Raw genomic sequence first — 15,907 nt, 5'->3', positions numbered from 1 at the left:
ATCCCAGAAGTTGCGAGACCTTCTCGCTCAACTAAATTCTTTGGAGTCTCGGCATAAATCCTCTCTCTCGGAGGAGGTCTACTGTGAGTTACTTGCGGTCCGGAGGGAGATACAGGTGCGGATAAATAAACAACATAACAGATACCGTCAGATTTGCTCTAGTGTGTACTATGAATGGGGTAATAAGGCGGGTAGGATGCTAGCTAGGGCACTGCGGGATAAAAGGGCGGCCCTCCATTAAGTCGTCCTCAGACTCCCTGGTCCACCTGACCTCCCAGATCTTAGACTGTTTTCGTTCCTATTACACTGACCTTTATACTCTGGACTCTCAGACCCCTGCCTCGGGTGACTCCCCTCCAGCTCTCTTAGAATACCTGCGGAGGACCAAGCTGCCCACCCTCCACCCCAGTCACTTCTTGATCTGGAGCGCCCTTTTGGCCTGGAGGAGGTAATGGAGACTGTTAAGTCCATGCCGTCCGGCAAAGCTCCTGGCCATGATGGCTATACCTCGAAGTTTTACAAACTTCTTATTACAGAGTTGTCTCCGTGCCTCCTTGGGGCCTTTAATGCGGTTTCAGATGCCTCTCCTTTCCCTCAATCTTTTCTACAGGCCTTTATTACGGTCATCCCTAAAGAGGGCAAGGACCCCAACCTTTGTCAGAGTTATAGACCGATCTCCCTCATAAACGTTGATGCTAAATTGTACGCAAAGCTCTTGGCTGAGCGTTTCTCCCCCTTACTGGGGGCCCTCGTCCACCCGGACCAGGTGGGATTTGTACCTACCATAGAAGCTCGAGATAATACCTTGAAGACTTTCTCTTTGATGCATCATGCCCAGGTCTCTCGCATTCCTTGTATTTTACTATCCCTGGATGCCGAGAAGGCCTTTGACAGGGTGGCTTGAGGCTTCCTGCGAGGGGTCCTTTCTAATTTGGGTTTGGGCCCTTTGATGCTACAACGTATTTTTGCACTATACACAAGTCCTCAGGCTAGGGTACGCATTAACGGGTCCCTGTCTACCCCGATAGATATACGTAATGGTACTAGGCAGGGCTGCCCCCTGTCCCCTCTTCTCTATGTGTTAGCTATGGAACATTTATTCCAGGCAATCAGACTGAGTACAGAGGTAAGGGGTGTCAAGGTCTGTGGCGAGGAGGTTAAATGTGCAGCTTTCGCGGATGACCTCTTAATATACCTCTCGTCCCGAGTCCAGTCTCCCGGCCCTCCTATCGCTCATCTCTGATTATGGACAGTTTAGTAACTTCAAGTTGAACCTGACGAAAAGTGTAGCCTTGGATGTCTCCCTTGGCCCGATAGGGGTCTCGGCCCTTAAAAGTAGATATCAGTTTAGATGGGCTACTTCCTCTATCACATACCTAGGGGTTCAGGTCCCCAATGATCTCACCCGTACATATGACTTGAACTTTAGCCCCTTACTCTCCTCTTTCTCCTCTGACCTGACTAAATAGGACAGACGTGACTTTTCTTGGATTGGGAGGGTCAACATTATCAAAATGAATCTTTTGCCTTGTCTTCTCTATCTCTTTCAAACTATCCCTGTCCTCCTCCCCCGCACATTCTTCACTGCCCTGGATAGAATGTGGACTAAATATGTGTGGGGCCCGGTGGGCCATCGTATGGCTCGGAGTGCTCTGGTGCGTCCTAAGTCTGAGGGGGGTCTGACTCTCCCCGACCCTTTCTCTATTACCTGTCCGCGGTAGCCACGAGAATATTGAATTGGTTCCACCACTCTAAGGGGAAGCTTTGGGTGCGCTTGGAGACCCTCTTGACACCTGTCCCGCTCACTTCGCTCCCCTGGCTGCGAGTATCGTATTAGACATCCTCTCGAATGGCGAGCCTCCCGTTTGTGGCGCGGTCTGTGCTCCGGGTGTGCCATCGCTTTTTTTGACAAGATGGGTCTCCTGCGGCCCAACGGCCCCCTCACGCCTATTCGTGATAAGGTCAGGGGGACGGTCAGGGGGACGGTCTTTGTTTGCGCCCACGTTTTACACTCGGGCTCCATTAAATCATTGGCGGAGATAGTTCCAGGTGGTTCCCCTGCTCCCCTTCACTTATGGCAATATATGCAACTTGCCCATTTTTACTCTAATTGGAAGCAGGTACTGGACCTTCATAGATCCCCGCTCCCCTTTGAGTCCCTCTGTTTGAGTACTGACCCCCCTGGTCGTTTGGTCTCTGTTCTCTATGCCCTCTTACGTGATCATACCTGCTCTAAACCTTTGGCTCATCAGGGGGGATGGTCTCGGGAGTTGGGCTGCACTCTAACCAGGCAGGATTGGACCAAGGCTTATGCCCTTTGTCATGGTGCCTCGGTCTCGGTGAAATTACAAGAGACCAACTTTAAAGTGTTGTCTAGATGGTATCGTGTACCTGCATTGTTGCACCGCTTTTATCCCTCCATCTCAGATGTATGCTGGAGGTGTGGCGCTTCTCCCGGGACCATGTCTCATGTTTGGCTGGACTGCCCCCTTCTTCTCCCATTTTGGTCGGGGGTTCTGGAGATCATTAAGAGGGTGACGGACATTGCTGTTCCCCGTTCCCCACAGGGTGTATTGCTGTCAATGCTCCCGGGCTCGATCAAATCCTTGAAGGCGGGCCTGGTGTGTATTCTTCTCTCCGCAGCACGTAGGGTCATACCTAGAAAGTGGAAATCTGCCCAACCCCCGACAGTTTCTGACTGTGTCCGTGAAGTAATCTATATACATGGGATGGAGGAGTGCATGGCGGAGACGGAGTCCAAATCTGAGTGGTTTTTGCTGCGATGGATGCCGTGGTCTGCATTTTTGGACTCCCCCGCCTGCAGTGCCCTGCACCTGTCCCCTTGAGGTGGGGTCCTGTGGACGCACTTTTTGGGAACTGGTTGGACGCCCCTGGCTCTGGTGGTCCCTCTCCACGGTAGAGTTCCTCTCCCTTTCCCCGGGTTCCCCCTCCCTCTTTCCCCCTGTGTGTCCTTTGTCACCCCTTTTCCTTTTCTTCCCCTCTCCGTCTCTCTTTTCTTCGGTTTGTGTTGTTTAGTCTCCCCTTCTTCTTCTTGTTTTTGTTTGATTTAGTTGATATGTTACGGGCTTATAGTGTCTTTCCCTGCCCATATTCCGCCTACTGATCATTTATTGTTTACCCGGCTTGATTATGCTGGTTTACTTGCTGTCCTGTTTCTTATTATTATTATTTTCTGCATTGGCTGCTACACGTCCCTTTATTGTGTACGGGATGACTGGGGGAAGTAGCTCCCGGGACTCCTCATATGCCTATTTGCTGCCTTTATTTGTATTTCCTGAATGTCAATGTATTGCTGCCATCTCATGCAGAATTGTTTATATATGCTTTCCTGTCAGAGGTTGTATATCTTGGCGGATGACGTTTCTAATGTTTTTGTATTACTATTGGTCCTTAATAAACTTTTTTTGAATTCGAAAAAAAGAGAAGGCCTAACTCAGCCTAAACCATTGGACCTAGAAAGCTGAATTTTTTCACAGGTGTTTTTCGAAATTCAACCCTTAAGGGGGTGAAAAAGGGATTGAAAATTTGTATGGAAGTCCATCATTTTTGAAGCTAGAAGCATGAACTTTTGTTTTTAGGCTAACAATTAGAGATAAAGAAACACGTGTTTTAACGTTTTCTAAAAATGAAACGGGGGTTCAAAGTTTGTATGAATTAAACCCTTGCCAAAGAACGCTGGTTATATACGGCGTTGCGGCACGGGAGGGTTATGAAGCGAGCTCAGGAGCTGAGCTCGCATCATACCCACACGGTCCCGGCTGCTATAAGCAGCCAGGACCCATGGCTAATGCCGGATATCGCTGTTTCGGCAAATGTCCGGCATTAACTCTTTAGACGCGGTGATCAAAGTTGAAATAATTCGGGTTGCTTGGATGCCCGTAGACTTTACCCAGAGCGGCCTCATTACTATAGGATAGCTAAAAGTAGATCTATGTTACCCCAAATTTAACGCGTGCGAAGCCGCGGGCAAAAGCTAGTTCTGTACATAAGTAAATATAACAAGCGTTCCTGTATTATTCAGTGCACAGTTAAGAAGTATTGGAAATTAATGGCTACTGATAAAAAGTATGGAGAATTATTTAAAGATCTACAAATGTTTGCGTTCAGAAAAGGAATGAGTTGGGAGTACATTGATACGTAGTGACATTAGAAAAAAGAAAGTTGACAAACATTCATGGCAGCTAAAAGAAAGGGTAGATTTTCATGTCTCGCATTAGGTTGTGAAGGTCTTGAAAAAGCTCTTTGTTTTTACCTATCATATGTCTTGTGTGACACCTTGGCAATAAGACCTTTTTGTAGACCATCATTTGGAACTGAGCTAGCTAATATTAGTTTGCACTGATAAGGGATTGCCTTTTTTAACTATTAGATTTAAGCTGTTGTCTTGGCTTCCCATGCCTTTTTGCACCTCACTTTTCCCCTGTGTCATTTCACATTATTACACATAACTTAATTTCTGAGCTTATTTGTATGTATGGATGGATTACTTGGGTTGTTAACGACATCTGGTGAAAACAAATAGTGACGTGTTGAATAGTTATTTCACTCGCTGCATGTTATGCTGCCCTAGCTGGAAGCAGCATAACGTGTTCTCGTAACATTCTGGTATAAGGGACACACCACTAACAACAGTCTCTGTCCCTTATGCTAGAATCACCCGCTGGTGATTGGCAGGTTTCTCCCTACCACTGTGCATAAGGAAAAAAACTGTTAATCACTGGTGGTGGGCAGGATTGCAGCAGTGGTAAATCTTTTTAGGCGGCATACTGTCAGCTAGTGGGTGTAGATACTCCAAATATACACCATGTATCTGTATAGGGGCCTCTGGAAAGAGCATGTCTGTCCCTATGTTATGCTGCCCTCAGAAAACACAGAAAACATGTCTGCCCCAACGCTAGATGTGCCTGGTTTGAACAATAAAAAAAAGAATTGAAAAAAAATTGCTCACATTTTGCATATGTGATTTTCTCGATTTCTGCACTGTGGTTGCATCATGTTGAGTGTCGTAACCCAACTAAACATTAATTGCGATATTTGTGTCACTTGACCAAAGTCACCATGCAGTCCAACCCTTTGGCAATGAGAGCAAGTCAACACATAGCAGTCATGGGGCAGATAAAAAAAAAACAGGCTAACATGCTGTTTTACTGATAAACTGCAAACACCTTTAGGGTATGGTCACACACAGCGCATCCACAGCATATTTGACACACTGGATGTGCTGAAAGCAGTCACAGAGTGACTGCAGAGAAAACTCCCTTCTGCAGCCAAGTAGCTGTGGGTGTCAGCTCGTGACAGCCGGCGAGATATCAGCCGCTACAAGCGGACACACAGAGCTACAGGGAGCAGGGACCTCTCCCTGCAATCGCTCTGTGACTGCCAGTAGCTCATCTGCAGTGTCAAATACGCTGCGGATGAGCTGTGTGTGACCCTACCCTAAGGCCATGTTCATAAGTCCAGAATGTCTGCACGGAAAATCTCTGTGCTGACATTCCGGAGACTGTGGGCACCGGCACGATATGCCGGCTCTAGGACCACACAAGAATGTGCTGTCTCAAACAGCTAAGCATTCTGTACCAAGTCTGCAGAAAGAATGAACAGGTTCATTCTTTCTGCGGACATGGACAACGGGACTCTGCATCAGGGGAATCTCCATGCCGAATTCCAATACGGAATACAGCACGGAAATTCCGTGTATATATGTATATTCTCATATACAGTCATGGCCGTAAATGTTGGCACCCCTGAAATTTTTCTAGAAAATTAAGTATTTCTCACAAAAAAGGATTGCAATAACACATGTTTTGCTATACACATGTTTATTCCCTTGTGTGTATTGGAACTAACCAAAAAAGGGAGAAAAAAAAAAGCAAATTGGACATAATGTCACACCAAACTCCAAAAATGGTCTGGACAAAACTATTGGCACCCTTTCAAAATTGTGAAAAAATAAGATTGTTTCAAGCAGGTGATACTCCTTTAAACTCACCTGGGGCAAGTAACAGGTGTGGGCAATAAAAAAAAAAAAAAAATCACACCTGAAAGCAGATAAAAAGGAGAGAAGTTCACAGTCTTTGCATTGTGAGTCTGTGTGTGTGCCACACTAAGCATGGACAACAGAAAGAAGAAGAGAACTGTCTGAGGACTTGAGAACCAAAATTGTGAGAAAATATCTACCATCTCAAAGTTGCAAGTCCATCTCTAGAGATCTAGATTTGCCGTTGTCCACAGTGCGCAACATTATCAAGAAGTTTGAAACCCATGGCACTGTAGCTAATCTCCCTGGGTGTGAAAAATTGATGAAAATTGTCAATGCAGGATAGTCCGGATGCAGGATAAGCAGCCCCAAACAAGTTCCAAACATATTCAAGCTGTCCTGCAGGCTCAGGGAGCATCAGTGTCAGTGCGAACTATCCATCTACATTGAAATAAAATGAAACGCTATGGCAGGAGACCTAGGAGGACCCCACTGCTGACAGAGACGTAAAAAAGCAAGACTACATTTTGCCAAAATGAACTTGAGTAAGCCAAAATCCTTCTGAGAAAATGTCTTGTGGACAGATGAAACCAAGATAGAGCTTTTTGGTAAAGCACATCATTCTACTGTTTACCGAAAATGGAATGAGGCCTACAAAGAAAAGAACACGGGGAGATTTATCAAAACCTGTCCAGAGGAAAAGTTGCCCAGTTGCTCATAGCAACCAGATTACTTCTTTCATTTTAACAAGGCCTGTGAAAAATGAAAGAAGCGATCTGATTGGCTGCTATGGGTAACTGGGCAACTTTTCTTTTGCACAAGTTTTGATAAATCTCCCCCATAGTACCTACAGGGAAATATGGTGGAGGTTCAAGGATGTTTTGGGGTTGTTTTTCTGCCTCTGGCACTGGGTGCCTTGAATGTGTATAAGGCATCATGAAATCTAAGGATTATCAATGGATTTTGGGTTGCACTGTACAGCCCAGTGTCAGAAAGCTGGGTTTGCGTCCGAGATCTTGGGTCTTCCAGCAGGACAATGACTCCAAACATACGTCAAAAAGCATCCAGAAATGGATGGCAACAAAGAGCTGGAGAGTTCTGAAGTGGGCAGCAAATAGTCCAGATCTAAATCCCATTGAACACCTGTGGAGGGATCTTAAAATTGCTGTTGGGAAAAGGCACCCTTCCAATAAGACAGACCTGGAGCAGCTTGCAAAGGAAGAGTGGTCCAACATTCCGGCCGAGAGGTGTAAGAAGCTTATTGATGGATATAGGAAGTGACTGATTTCAGTTAATTTTTCCAAAGGGTGTGCAACCAAATATTAAGTTCAGGGTGCCAATAATTTTGTCCAGACCATTTTTGGAGTTTGGTGTGACATTATGTCCAATTAGCTTTTTTTCCTTTTTTGGTTTAGTTCCAATACACACAAAGGGAATAAACATGTGTATAGCAGAACATGTGTTACTGCAATCCTTTTCTGTGAGAAATACTTAATTTTCTTGGAAAATTTCAGGGGTGCCAACATTTCTGGCCATGATTGTACCTGAACTTCCTTTTTGATTCATTTCTAAAAATAGCTGCAGAAATGGCATCAGCACAACCCGTGCTGTTGAGATGTATAAAAGGCCGGTTTCATACTGGCATATTACAGGCACATTTCTGCATCCGGATTACAGCAGCAAGTACCCCCTGTCAATCCTAAAGATGAAGCAGTCAGTACTGACCGCATCTATAGGGTTAAAGCAAAACTGTCATCAATATTTACCCCCTAAAGCTAGTCACAGCATGTAAAAGCTGTGTAGCATAGTAATGGAGACATGACTTTTATTGTGTAATTGTTGGCTTTATGACTGTAAAAATTGCTTTCATTCAAAGTCATGCACAGTCAGAGAGGCGTGGCGGGGGGTCTACAATGCCACACCTCTCTTGAACAACGTTACAGCATATCGGCCATGTGAGCGAGATACAGCTCCTCTGGGCATGTGCCATCTGCTACCATTACGGTGGAAGTGGGCATGCTCTCTGCACCTATTGTTTGGAGATGTGGGGAGGAGCCGCATATCGATTACACGGCCAAGATGTTGTAAAGTTGTTCAAGAGAGGCATGGCATTGTGAATCCCCCGCCACGCCTCTTCGACTGTGCATGACTGTGAATTCAAGCAAATTTTTACAGTCATAAAGCCAACAATTACACAATTAAAGTCAGCTGTGCTACACAGCTTTTCCATGCTGTGATAGCTTTAGGGGGTAAATATTGATGATAGTTTCGCTTTTAACTGCCGAAACTGGCATAATCTATTGTTACCCATGTCCATGGATTCTTCCCTAAATTAAAAAAATAAATAAATTACGATCAGAAAATAAAAAATTAGAAAAAAAATGAATAGGTTTCACTATTTGACTTTAATAAAAAAAAAAAAAAAAAAAGGAAAAATATAAATTAAGGCTCTACATTTCTGTCAAGGGGTTTTCTAAGCATTTTCCATTCTATCATCAGGATAGGTGATCAATGTCTGATCAGTGAGTTGTTGACACCACCACCTACGAGATGTTAAAGGGGTATTCTGGGAATTTTTTTTATTTTACTATGCTACAGGGGCTGTAAAGTTAGTGTGGTTCATAATATAGTGTTGGTGACGGTTTTGTCACAATTCTTCTGTGATTTTCACCCCAATATTTATTTTTAACAGAATACATAATGACTGTTGTCTCGGATTTCTCCCAGCTTGCAATGCGGCCGAGACCTGACTCACTAGTCAGCTGATGGCAGGGAGCCTGTCTGCTTCAATGGGTGGAGAGATCAATCTGCAACTAATGCAACAGCTGGAGGCACCCTGATTGAAAACCACAGGTCTTTTGTTTCAATGGGTTGGGTGGCTGATGTGTGGGAGGGAGGAAAATGGAATTGTGGGATTTGTAGTCAAAAAAAGAAAAGTCAAACAGGAAATACAAGTTCACAAACAGATAGCCACAGTGTTATGGTAATCTCACAACGTAGCCATTGAGCCACAAGACAAGCGCAGATCCTGCCTAAGCATGTCCATTACTGTCTGCCAGGCACATACTAAAATCACCTTATGGTGGATAACCCCTTTAAGCAGAGGCACGGCTGCGGCACATACAAAATGAACAGCTGGACATCAGCTTCCCTACTAAGAGACATTTATGGCCTATCCCAGTGATAGGCCATTAATGTAAATTCACAATAAAACTCATTTAAAGCATTAGTTCTTTCTAAAAACTTTTGACATGTCAGCCAGATGTGTCAAAAGTTTAGATTGCACCACCTCTCAGTCCTAAGAACCGTTGTCATCGTCAGTAATAGTTGTCTGAAGGGCACAGCAATGCGTTTCCTTGCTTGGCCAGCCACCAGATCTGACAATTTTACTCCATAGACTAATGCAGATTAAGAGTTCTGCCGGGCTTTTTAGAGAGAAGGCAAAGATGGTTTTACCCATCCCTACCTTCCTGATTGATGTATACATAGCACACAATGAGGTGTACACAGTTCACCTGGAGCCTTAGGGCTTCCTGCTTCCTATCCTGGTGATTATGTGATTACTGGGTGTCCGATACCTGCAGTAATCTACTGGGTCTTAGCAGACTCAGATCAGCTCAGCAATGAGTGTCAGGGGGCTGTATTCTCCCTGTAAGTGGAGCTAAGGTCAGCACCAATTACAGGGGAAATCCACAACACAGCAGTGACTTGCAGCAGTGCTAACCTGACACACCTCAACCGGTGCAGCAAGACACTGCCTTGACAGCCAGGGGGTGTCTGCTCCAGTAAGGAGGGGAGGAGGAGTGCAGGGCAGGACAGGTTCTGGAAATGGAGGACAGACAGGGAATCAGTCTCTTACCATGATTATCAAACAGTATGTTGTCTTCCTTGAGTTCAACATATCATGGATCGGTTGAAAGGGAGGTGCTTGTGAAGACCCAAGAAGTGAGGACAGGAGAAGCAGGGCTCTGTGAAGGCTCCTGGCTTGTCAATCATCCTGCTGTGTGAGTGGTGGCATGTCACAGAGACTCACTGCACAGAGCCCCGCTTGTCCTCAGTGCACAGAGCCCCGCTTGTCCTCAGTGCACAGAGCCCCGCTTGTCCTCAGTGCACAGAGCCCCGCTTGTCCTCAGTGCACAGAGCCCCGCTTGTCCTCAGTGCACAGAGCCCTGCTTGTCCTCAGTGCACAGAGCCCCGCTTGTCCTCAGTGCACAGAGCCCCGCTTGTCCACCCACACTTCCTGTATTTTGTCCCAGTTAGGACTCACAGGCAATAGCTGCAGGGACAAGACAGCATTTTTAAACAAATATACATGCAATGTTATTATCTACACTTTATATAAAGTGTTTTTGCAAATGACAGTGCCCATTTAACATCTATTGTGGGAAAACTATTTGAGAGTTTTCTGAGAGATACAATTCTGTAATATCTTAAAGGGGTATTCCAGGATTTTTTTTTTATTTGACTATGCTACAGGGGCTGTAAAGTTAGTATAGTCCATAATATAGTGTCTGTACCTGTGTGTGACTGTTTTCGCACAATTCTTCTGTGATTTTCACCCCAATATTTATTTTTACCAGCATACAAAATGACTGTTGTCTCAGATTTTTCCCAGCTTGCAATGCGTCCGAGACCTGACTCACTAGTCAGCTGATGACAGGGAGCTTGGTGGGAGAGAGATCAATCTGCAACAGCTGTAGGCACCCTGATTGAAAACCACAGGTCTTTTGATGGATGCAGCTCATTTATGTTTCAATGGGTGGGGTGGCTGATGTGTGGGAGGGAGGAAAATGGAATTGTGGGATTTGTAGTCAAAAAAAGAAAAGTCAAACAGGAAATACAAGTTAAAAAAAAGCTAGCCACAGTGTTATGGTAATCTCACAATATAACCATTTAGCCCCAAGACAAGTGCAGATCCTTTCTAAGCCTGTCCATTACTGCCTGCCAGGTACGTACTAAAATCACCTTATGGTGGAGAACCCCTTTAAGAAAAATAACCGTGACAAAAATAGAAGTGGGGAAATTCAGGGCAGAAATCCAAGGCTATCCTGGCAAATATCTGCTATGCATTTTTACAGTGTATTTTTCTGTGCAGTCACTGTTTAAAAAGCATAGACTGTATTTACTGGCAGAGATGTATGGGGAGCCTTTTCTTCTGTTGCCTTAACAATCGGTCACTAACCTGTGGTAGCACCACTATCTGTGCAGCCACTACTCCAGAGAACCATGAAATGGTGGCTCTCTCCAATTAAGTATTTTAAAGCATCAGTATCATTAGTTTAAAAACTTTCAAATATGCTCCATAAGGTGTAACACATAGAACAAATAACTTTAACTGACATTATATTTAGTTTATTTATACACACACACACACACACACACACACACACACACGTGTGTGTGTGTGTGTATATATATATATATATATATATATATATATATATATACACACACACACACCTTTTAATGGTGTCCTTTATTTTGCTCACAGTGCTTGCTGTTTTCTGGCTGGCTGCTTTCTTTCATGTCGATGACGTCTAGGCTTTTCTCATTCACTCTCTTCTCTTTGATTTGCAGCCGTCTCAGAAGCATGCATGAGTACCGATGTAGTAAAGTTTATTGCGAGCGCATACGCGGTTTACTACAGACCTTTGTGGCTGCTCCCCCACTGCTTCCTGAATAGCTGGGCCGCACACGCCTTGCACACACCCTCTCGGCCCAGCTCGGTGCAGCGTAACAAGGGGTAGCGTAGTCAGCGTACTTAGCATAGGTGGAGCGTAGTTTCCCCTGTCATTCAAATCCAACCTTTTTTAGTGTTATTAGGTCTGACTTAAAGTTAGAGAGGTCCCTAGTGTACATATCAAGTTTGCTTGCTGTTGCCCTACTCGTTTCTAGCGCAGCTGACTTCTGTTTTTGGGGTCCCCATCGGTCAGCCGGTTATCACCTATCCTGTGGATAGTTAATAGCTTTTAATTTTGCAAATACCCCTTTTAAAACTGCCATACACAGACCTCACCAGTCATCAGGAGGACCCAACACAGTTATGCTAAGCAGCTGAGAACCATGAGGCAAAAAAAAAAAAAAAAAAAACACACCTGTGGTTTACCACTAGTCATCGTGATTTTGCAACAAACACAGGTAAACCACACAAAACCAGGTGTTTCACCTGTACAAGCCACAAAACCACAAATATGTACCCCAACTGTGGTGACACAATCGCTACAGTTGGGTCAGGTGAGAAATGTTTGGGGTTTCTTGTAGCGGCTCGCTGTATAATAAAGTGTAGTCTGCTGCTTTTTCCTGTACAGAGAAGAAGTGTCTCATATCACTCAAACAGACACCACGAGGACACTCTTCTGATGGCCTACGGATACGTTCACTTTTCTTTTGCATACGCTAAACATGTGCACCAAATACAGTGTAAATATGGTCCCTTGCCAGTTATTAGGGCTCATTCATACAGCTCTGCCGGCGGAGACAAAAAAAAATAAAAAAAAATAAAACCTATATACTCGAGTATAAGCCGAGTTTTTCAGCACAATTTTTCGTGCTGAAAACACCCCCCTCGGCTTATACTCGAGTGAACTCTCCACCCGCAGTGGTCTTCAACCTGCGGACCTCCAGAGGTTTCAAAACTACAACTCCCAGCAAGCCCGGGCAACCATCGGCTGTCCGGGCTTGCTGGGAGTTGTAGTTTTGAAACCTCCGGAAGTCCGCAGGTTGAAGATCACTGCGGCATTCGACATCATCCAGCCCCCTCTCACCCCCTTTAGTTCTGTACAGTACTCGCCTCCGCTCGGCACTGGTCCGGTGCTGCAGGACTGTCCGGTGGGGAGGTCGTCCAGTGGGATAGTGGTTCCGGGCTGCTATCTTCACCAGGGAGGCCTCTTCTAAGCGCTTCGGGCCCGGCCCCAGAATAGTCACGGAGGTACGTTCATTACCAACGTCCTTCTGCGCCATCGTCAAGGCAACGCCTCTATTCTGGGCCCGAAGCGCGGAGAAGATAGCAGCACGGAACCACTATCCCACCGGACGACCTCCCCACCGGACAGTCCTGCAGCACCGGACCAGCGCCGAGCGGAGGCGAGTACTGTACAGAACTAAAGGGGGTGAGAGGGGGCTGGATGATGTCGAAGGCCGCAGTGGTCTTCAACCTGCGGACCTCCAGAGGTTTCAAAGCTCCAACTCCCAGCAAGCCCGGACAGCCGATGGCTGCCCGGGCTTGCTGGAAGTTGTAGTTTTGAAACCTCTGGAGGTCCGCAGGTTGAAGACCACTGAGGGCGGATAGTTCACAAGAGGATGATGACAAGAGGATGATGAAGGGGGGGGTGGGATGATGACAAGGGGATGATGACAAGGGCATGATGAAGGGGGGGTGTGGGATGATGACAAGGGGATGATGACAGGTGATGATGAGGAGGGTCTGGATGATGACAGGGTGATAATGATGAGGATGTTAATGACGGGGGTCTGGATGATGACAGGGGGGGGATGATGTATTTCCCACCCTAGGCTTATACTCGAGTCAATAACTTTTCCTGGGATTTTGGGGTGAAATTAGGGGTCTCGGCTTATACTCGGGTCGGCTTATACTCGAGTATATACGGTACTGCATGTCCTATTTTTTTTCTCTACTGAACTCGAAGGAAAGTATTGGATCCCTGACAGACCCCATTCAAGTCAATGGGATCCATTGGGGCCTGATGGTGTCAGTTATTATCTGCCCCCCCAAAAAGGCGCCGAACTGACCCAGAATGGGACGGAGCATAACAGCAGTGTGTCATAAAGTCAACATACATTTTGTATCTCTATCCGCTTCAGTAACATTCATGGGATGGGACCCCAAGGCCATGTTCACACGTTGGAATTTCTGTGCCAAATTCCAACGTGGATTCCGCTGCAGCAGGGTCCCGTTGAATTCAATGGGATTCTGCTGCACTGTGCACACGAAGGGATTTCCGTGCCAGAATTTCCGTGAAAGAATTAACACGTTCATTCTTTCTGCGGACTCCACACGGAATGCATAGCCTTCTATGAGACGGCGCATTCCTGTACGGTCTTAGCACTGGCGTATTATGCCGCCACCCGCAGTTTGCGGAATGTCCGCACAGAGAATTTCCCTGCAGACATTCCAACGTGTGAACATGGCCTTAGAGGTGATGTTATGGATGCTGCCATGTTTTCTTTTTCTATACAAGAAAAGGCAGCAGATTACACTTTACTATACAGCAGGTCGCCATAAAAACGAATACCATATGGTACCGTAATGTTTTATTTTTTTTGCCAATGGCTGATGTATGGATGTATGGCTATGTAGCGGCGACTGTCTTGGAAACAATCAAGAAGTATACAAAAAAAATGCAGTGTGAACAGCGCCTAAGGGCACCAGTCTGCCGTCGTTAAGCGCAGTCGTTGGTCTGTAAGCGCGACACATTCCAATATGCCCCTAAAATGTCTTGGCGTATCCTAACCAGGGTACCTACAGCTGTTGCTAAACTACAACTCCTAGCATGCCCGGACAGCCAAAGGCTGTCCGGGCATGCTGGGAGTTGTAGTTTAGCAACAGCTGGAGGCACCCTGGTTTGGAAACATTGACTTAAAAGTTTGCACTCCCCCTGAGGCATTACTAATAGCCTGCCCCACCGTGCACAGTATACGTTCTGCAGCTGTTATGTCAGTCATGACGGCCATTGCACAGACCTGGCGTTACCTTCACTCTCCTGAGCAGCTCCCTGCTCCTGTCTATGGCTGTCACGTAGGCCTCGCGGTTTTTCCTCTTTTTCTGTCCGTCATCCTCTTCAGGCCCTTCAGCAACTCGAGCCGCGGCTACAGCGAGCCCCAGGCCGAGCAGTATCCGGGGAAGCCCGCGGGTAGGACGCGTTATTCGGGACAGCATGTCTCCAGATCCCAAGCCCTGAAAGTTACACACAAAAACCTGGCTGTCTAAACAGGAAAAGACCGAGGACGGCCGGCCATTGAATTCCCCTCTACGGAGAGGTGGTACAGACCAATACTATATTAAAGCATTGCTGTTGGAAATGAGAATAAACCAAAGTTGCATTTAGGGGGGTGAACTACATAAAATATAGATAACAATAAATAGGTTTGTTATCTATATTGTTTATAATATCTGTTGTATATATAAGATGCAGAACTCTACACTATAATGTATTTTTGAGTACATAACAGCAATCTTAAACCTTCAGGCTGGGTTCACACAGTATTTTTCACAAAAACCAGGAATGGAATCAATACAGAGAAAACTATCATGGAAACATTTGCATAGTTTTCTGTGTTCTGAACCCACTCCTGGTTTTGTCTAGAAATACTGGCCATAATACAATAATGGCCCTCATTTACTATTCTAAACCCGACTCGTTTTGTCGTTTTTTTTTGGCGCATCTTTGTCTGCGACATGTCGCAGACGTCGTGCGCCAGTCTGCGACACGATGCAACATTTTTTCCCGACGATAATCACTGATAGATTTCCGGAGGCAATCCAATAAAGGCCCTGGGGGTCCCAACCAAAATTGCTATATACAGGACTTTAATGTGCGGGTCCAAAATTATAATGGTGAAAAAAGAAGGAAAAAATCACACATTTAAAAACACTATGTGCTCCTAACTGATGTAATTGGACTTATTGGGCTCAACCAGCTCCATCATTATTCATAGTTAGTAGGAGATACAATTATATTTTAGCATCCCAGAACTACTGATTGTCAGGGCACATAGCAGTTAAAACCATAACACTGCCCCCCTCAACGTCTCGCCACCAATGTGGCTTTGTCAAGAGGCAAATGGGCAATGGCGACCAAAAGACGCCGACCGGACCTTTTAACACCTTCTGTTGTGATGTCATTAATCTTATTGCCAATCAAATTTAACTCCCATCAACCATTGTGAGAA

General features: G+C 45.6%; 1 protein-coding gene across 3 annotated transcripts in view; it reads right to left on the bottom strand.

Annotated features, from left to right (window-relative positions):
- Positions 1-15,001, bottom strand: part of LACTB (lactamase beta) — a 61,186-nt gene extending 46,185 nt beyond the window's left edge. Inside the window, exon 1 of one of the 3 annotated variants that reach the window (XM_056572844.1) lies at positions 14,709-15,001. In XM_056572844.1, coding sequence (XP_056428819.1) covers positions 14,709-14,894 — 186 coding nt within the window. In that variant the 5' untranslated portion in view covers positions 14,895-15,001. Of the gene's footprint in view, positions 1-14,698 lie in introns of all 3 variants that reach the window. The other 2 variants (XM_056572845.1, XM_056572846.1) reach the window with 2 other exon arrangements.
- Between the last annotated feature and the right edge of the window lie 906 nt (positions 15,002-15,907).

Source organism: Hyla sarda, chromosome 4, assembly GCF_029499605.1.
Source record: "Hyla sarda isolate aHylSar1 chromosome 4, aHylSar1.hap1, whole genome shotgun sequence".
In the NCBI taxonomy this organism is placed as follows: domain Eukaryota; kingdom Metazoa; phylum Chordata; class Amphibia; order Anura; family Hylidae; genus Hyla; species Hyla sarda.
Note: the sequence above shows the minus strand (reverse complement) of the source record. Positions and strands in the feature narration are given on the sequence as shown.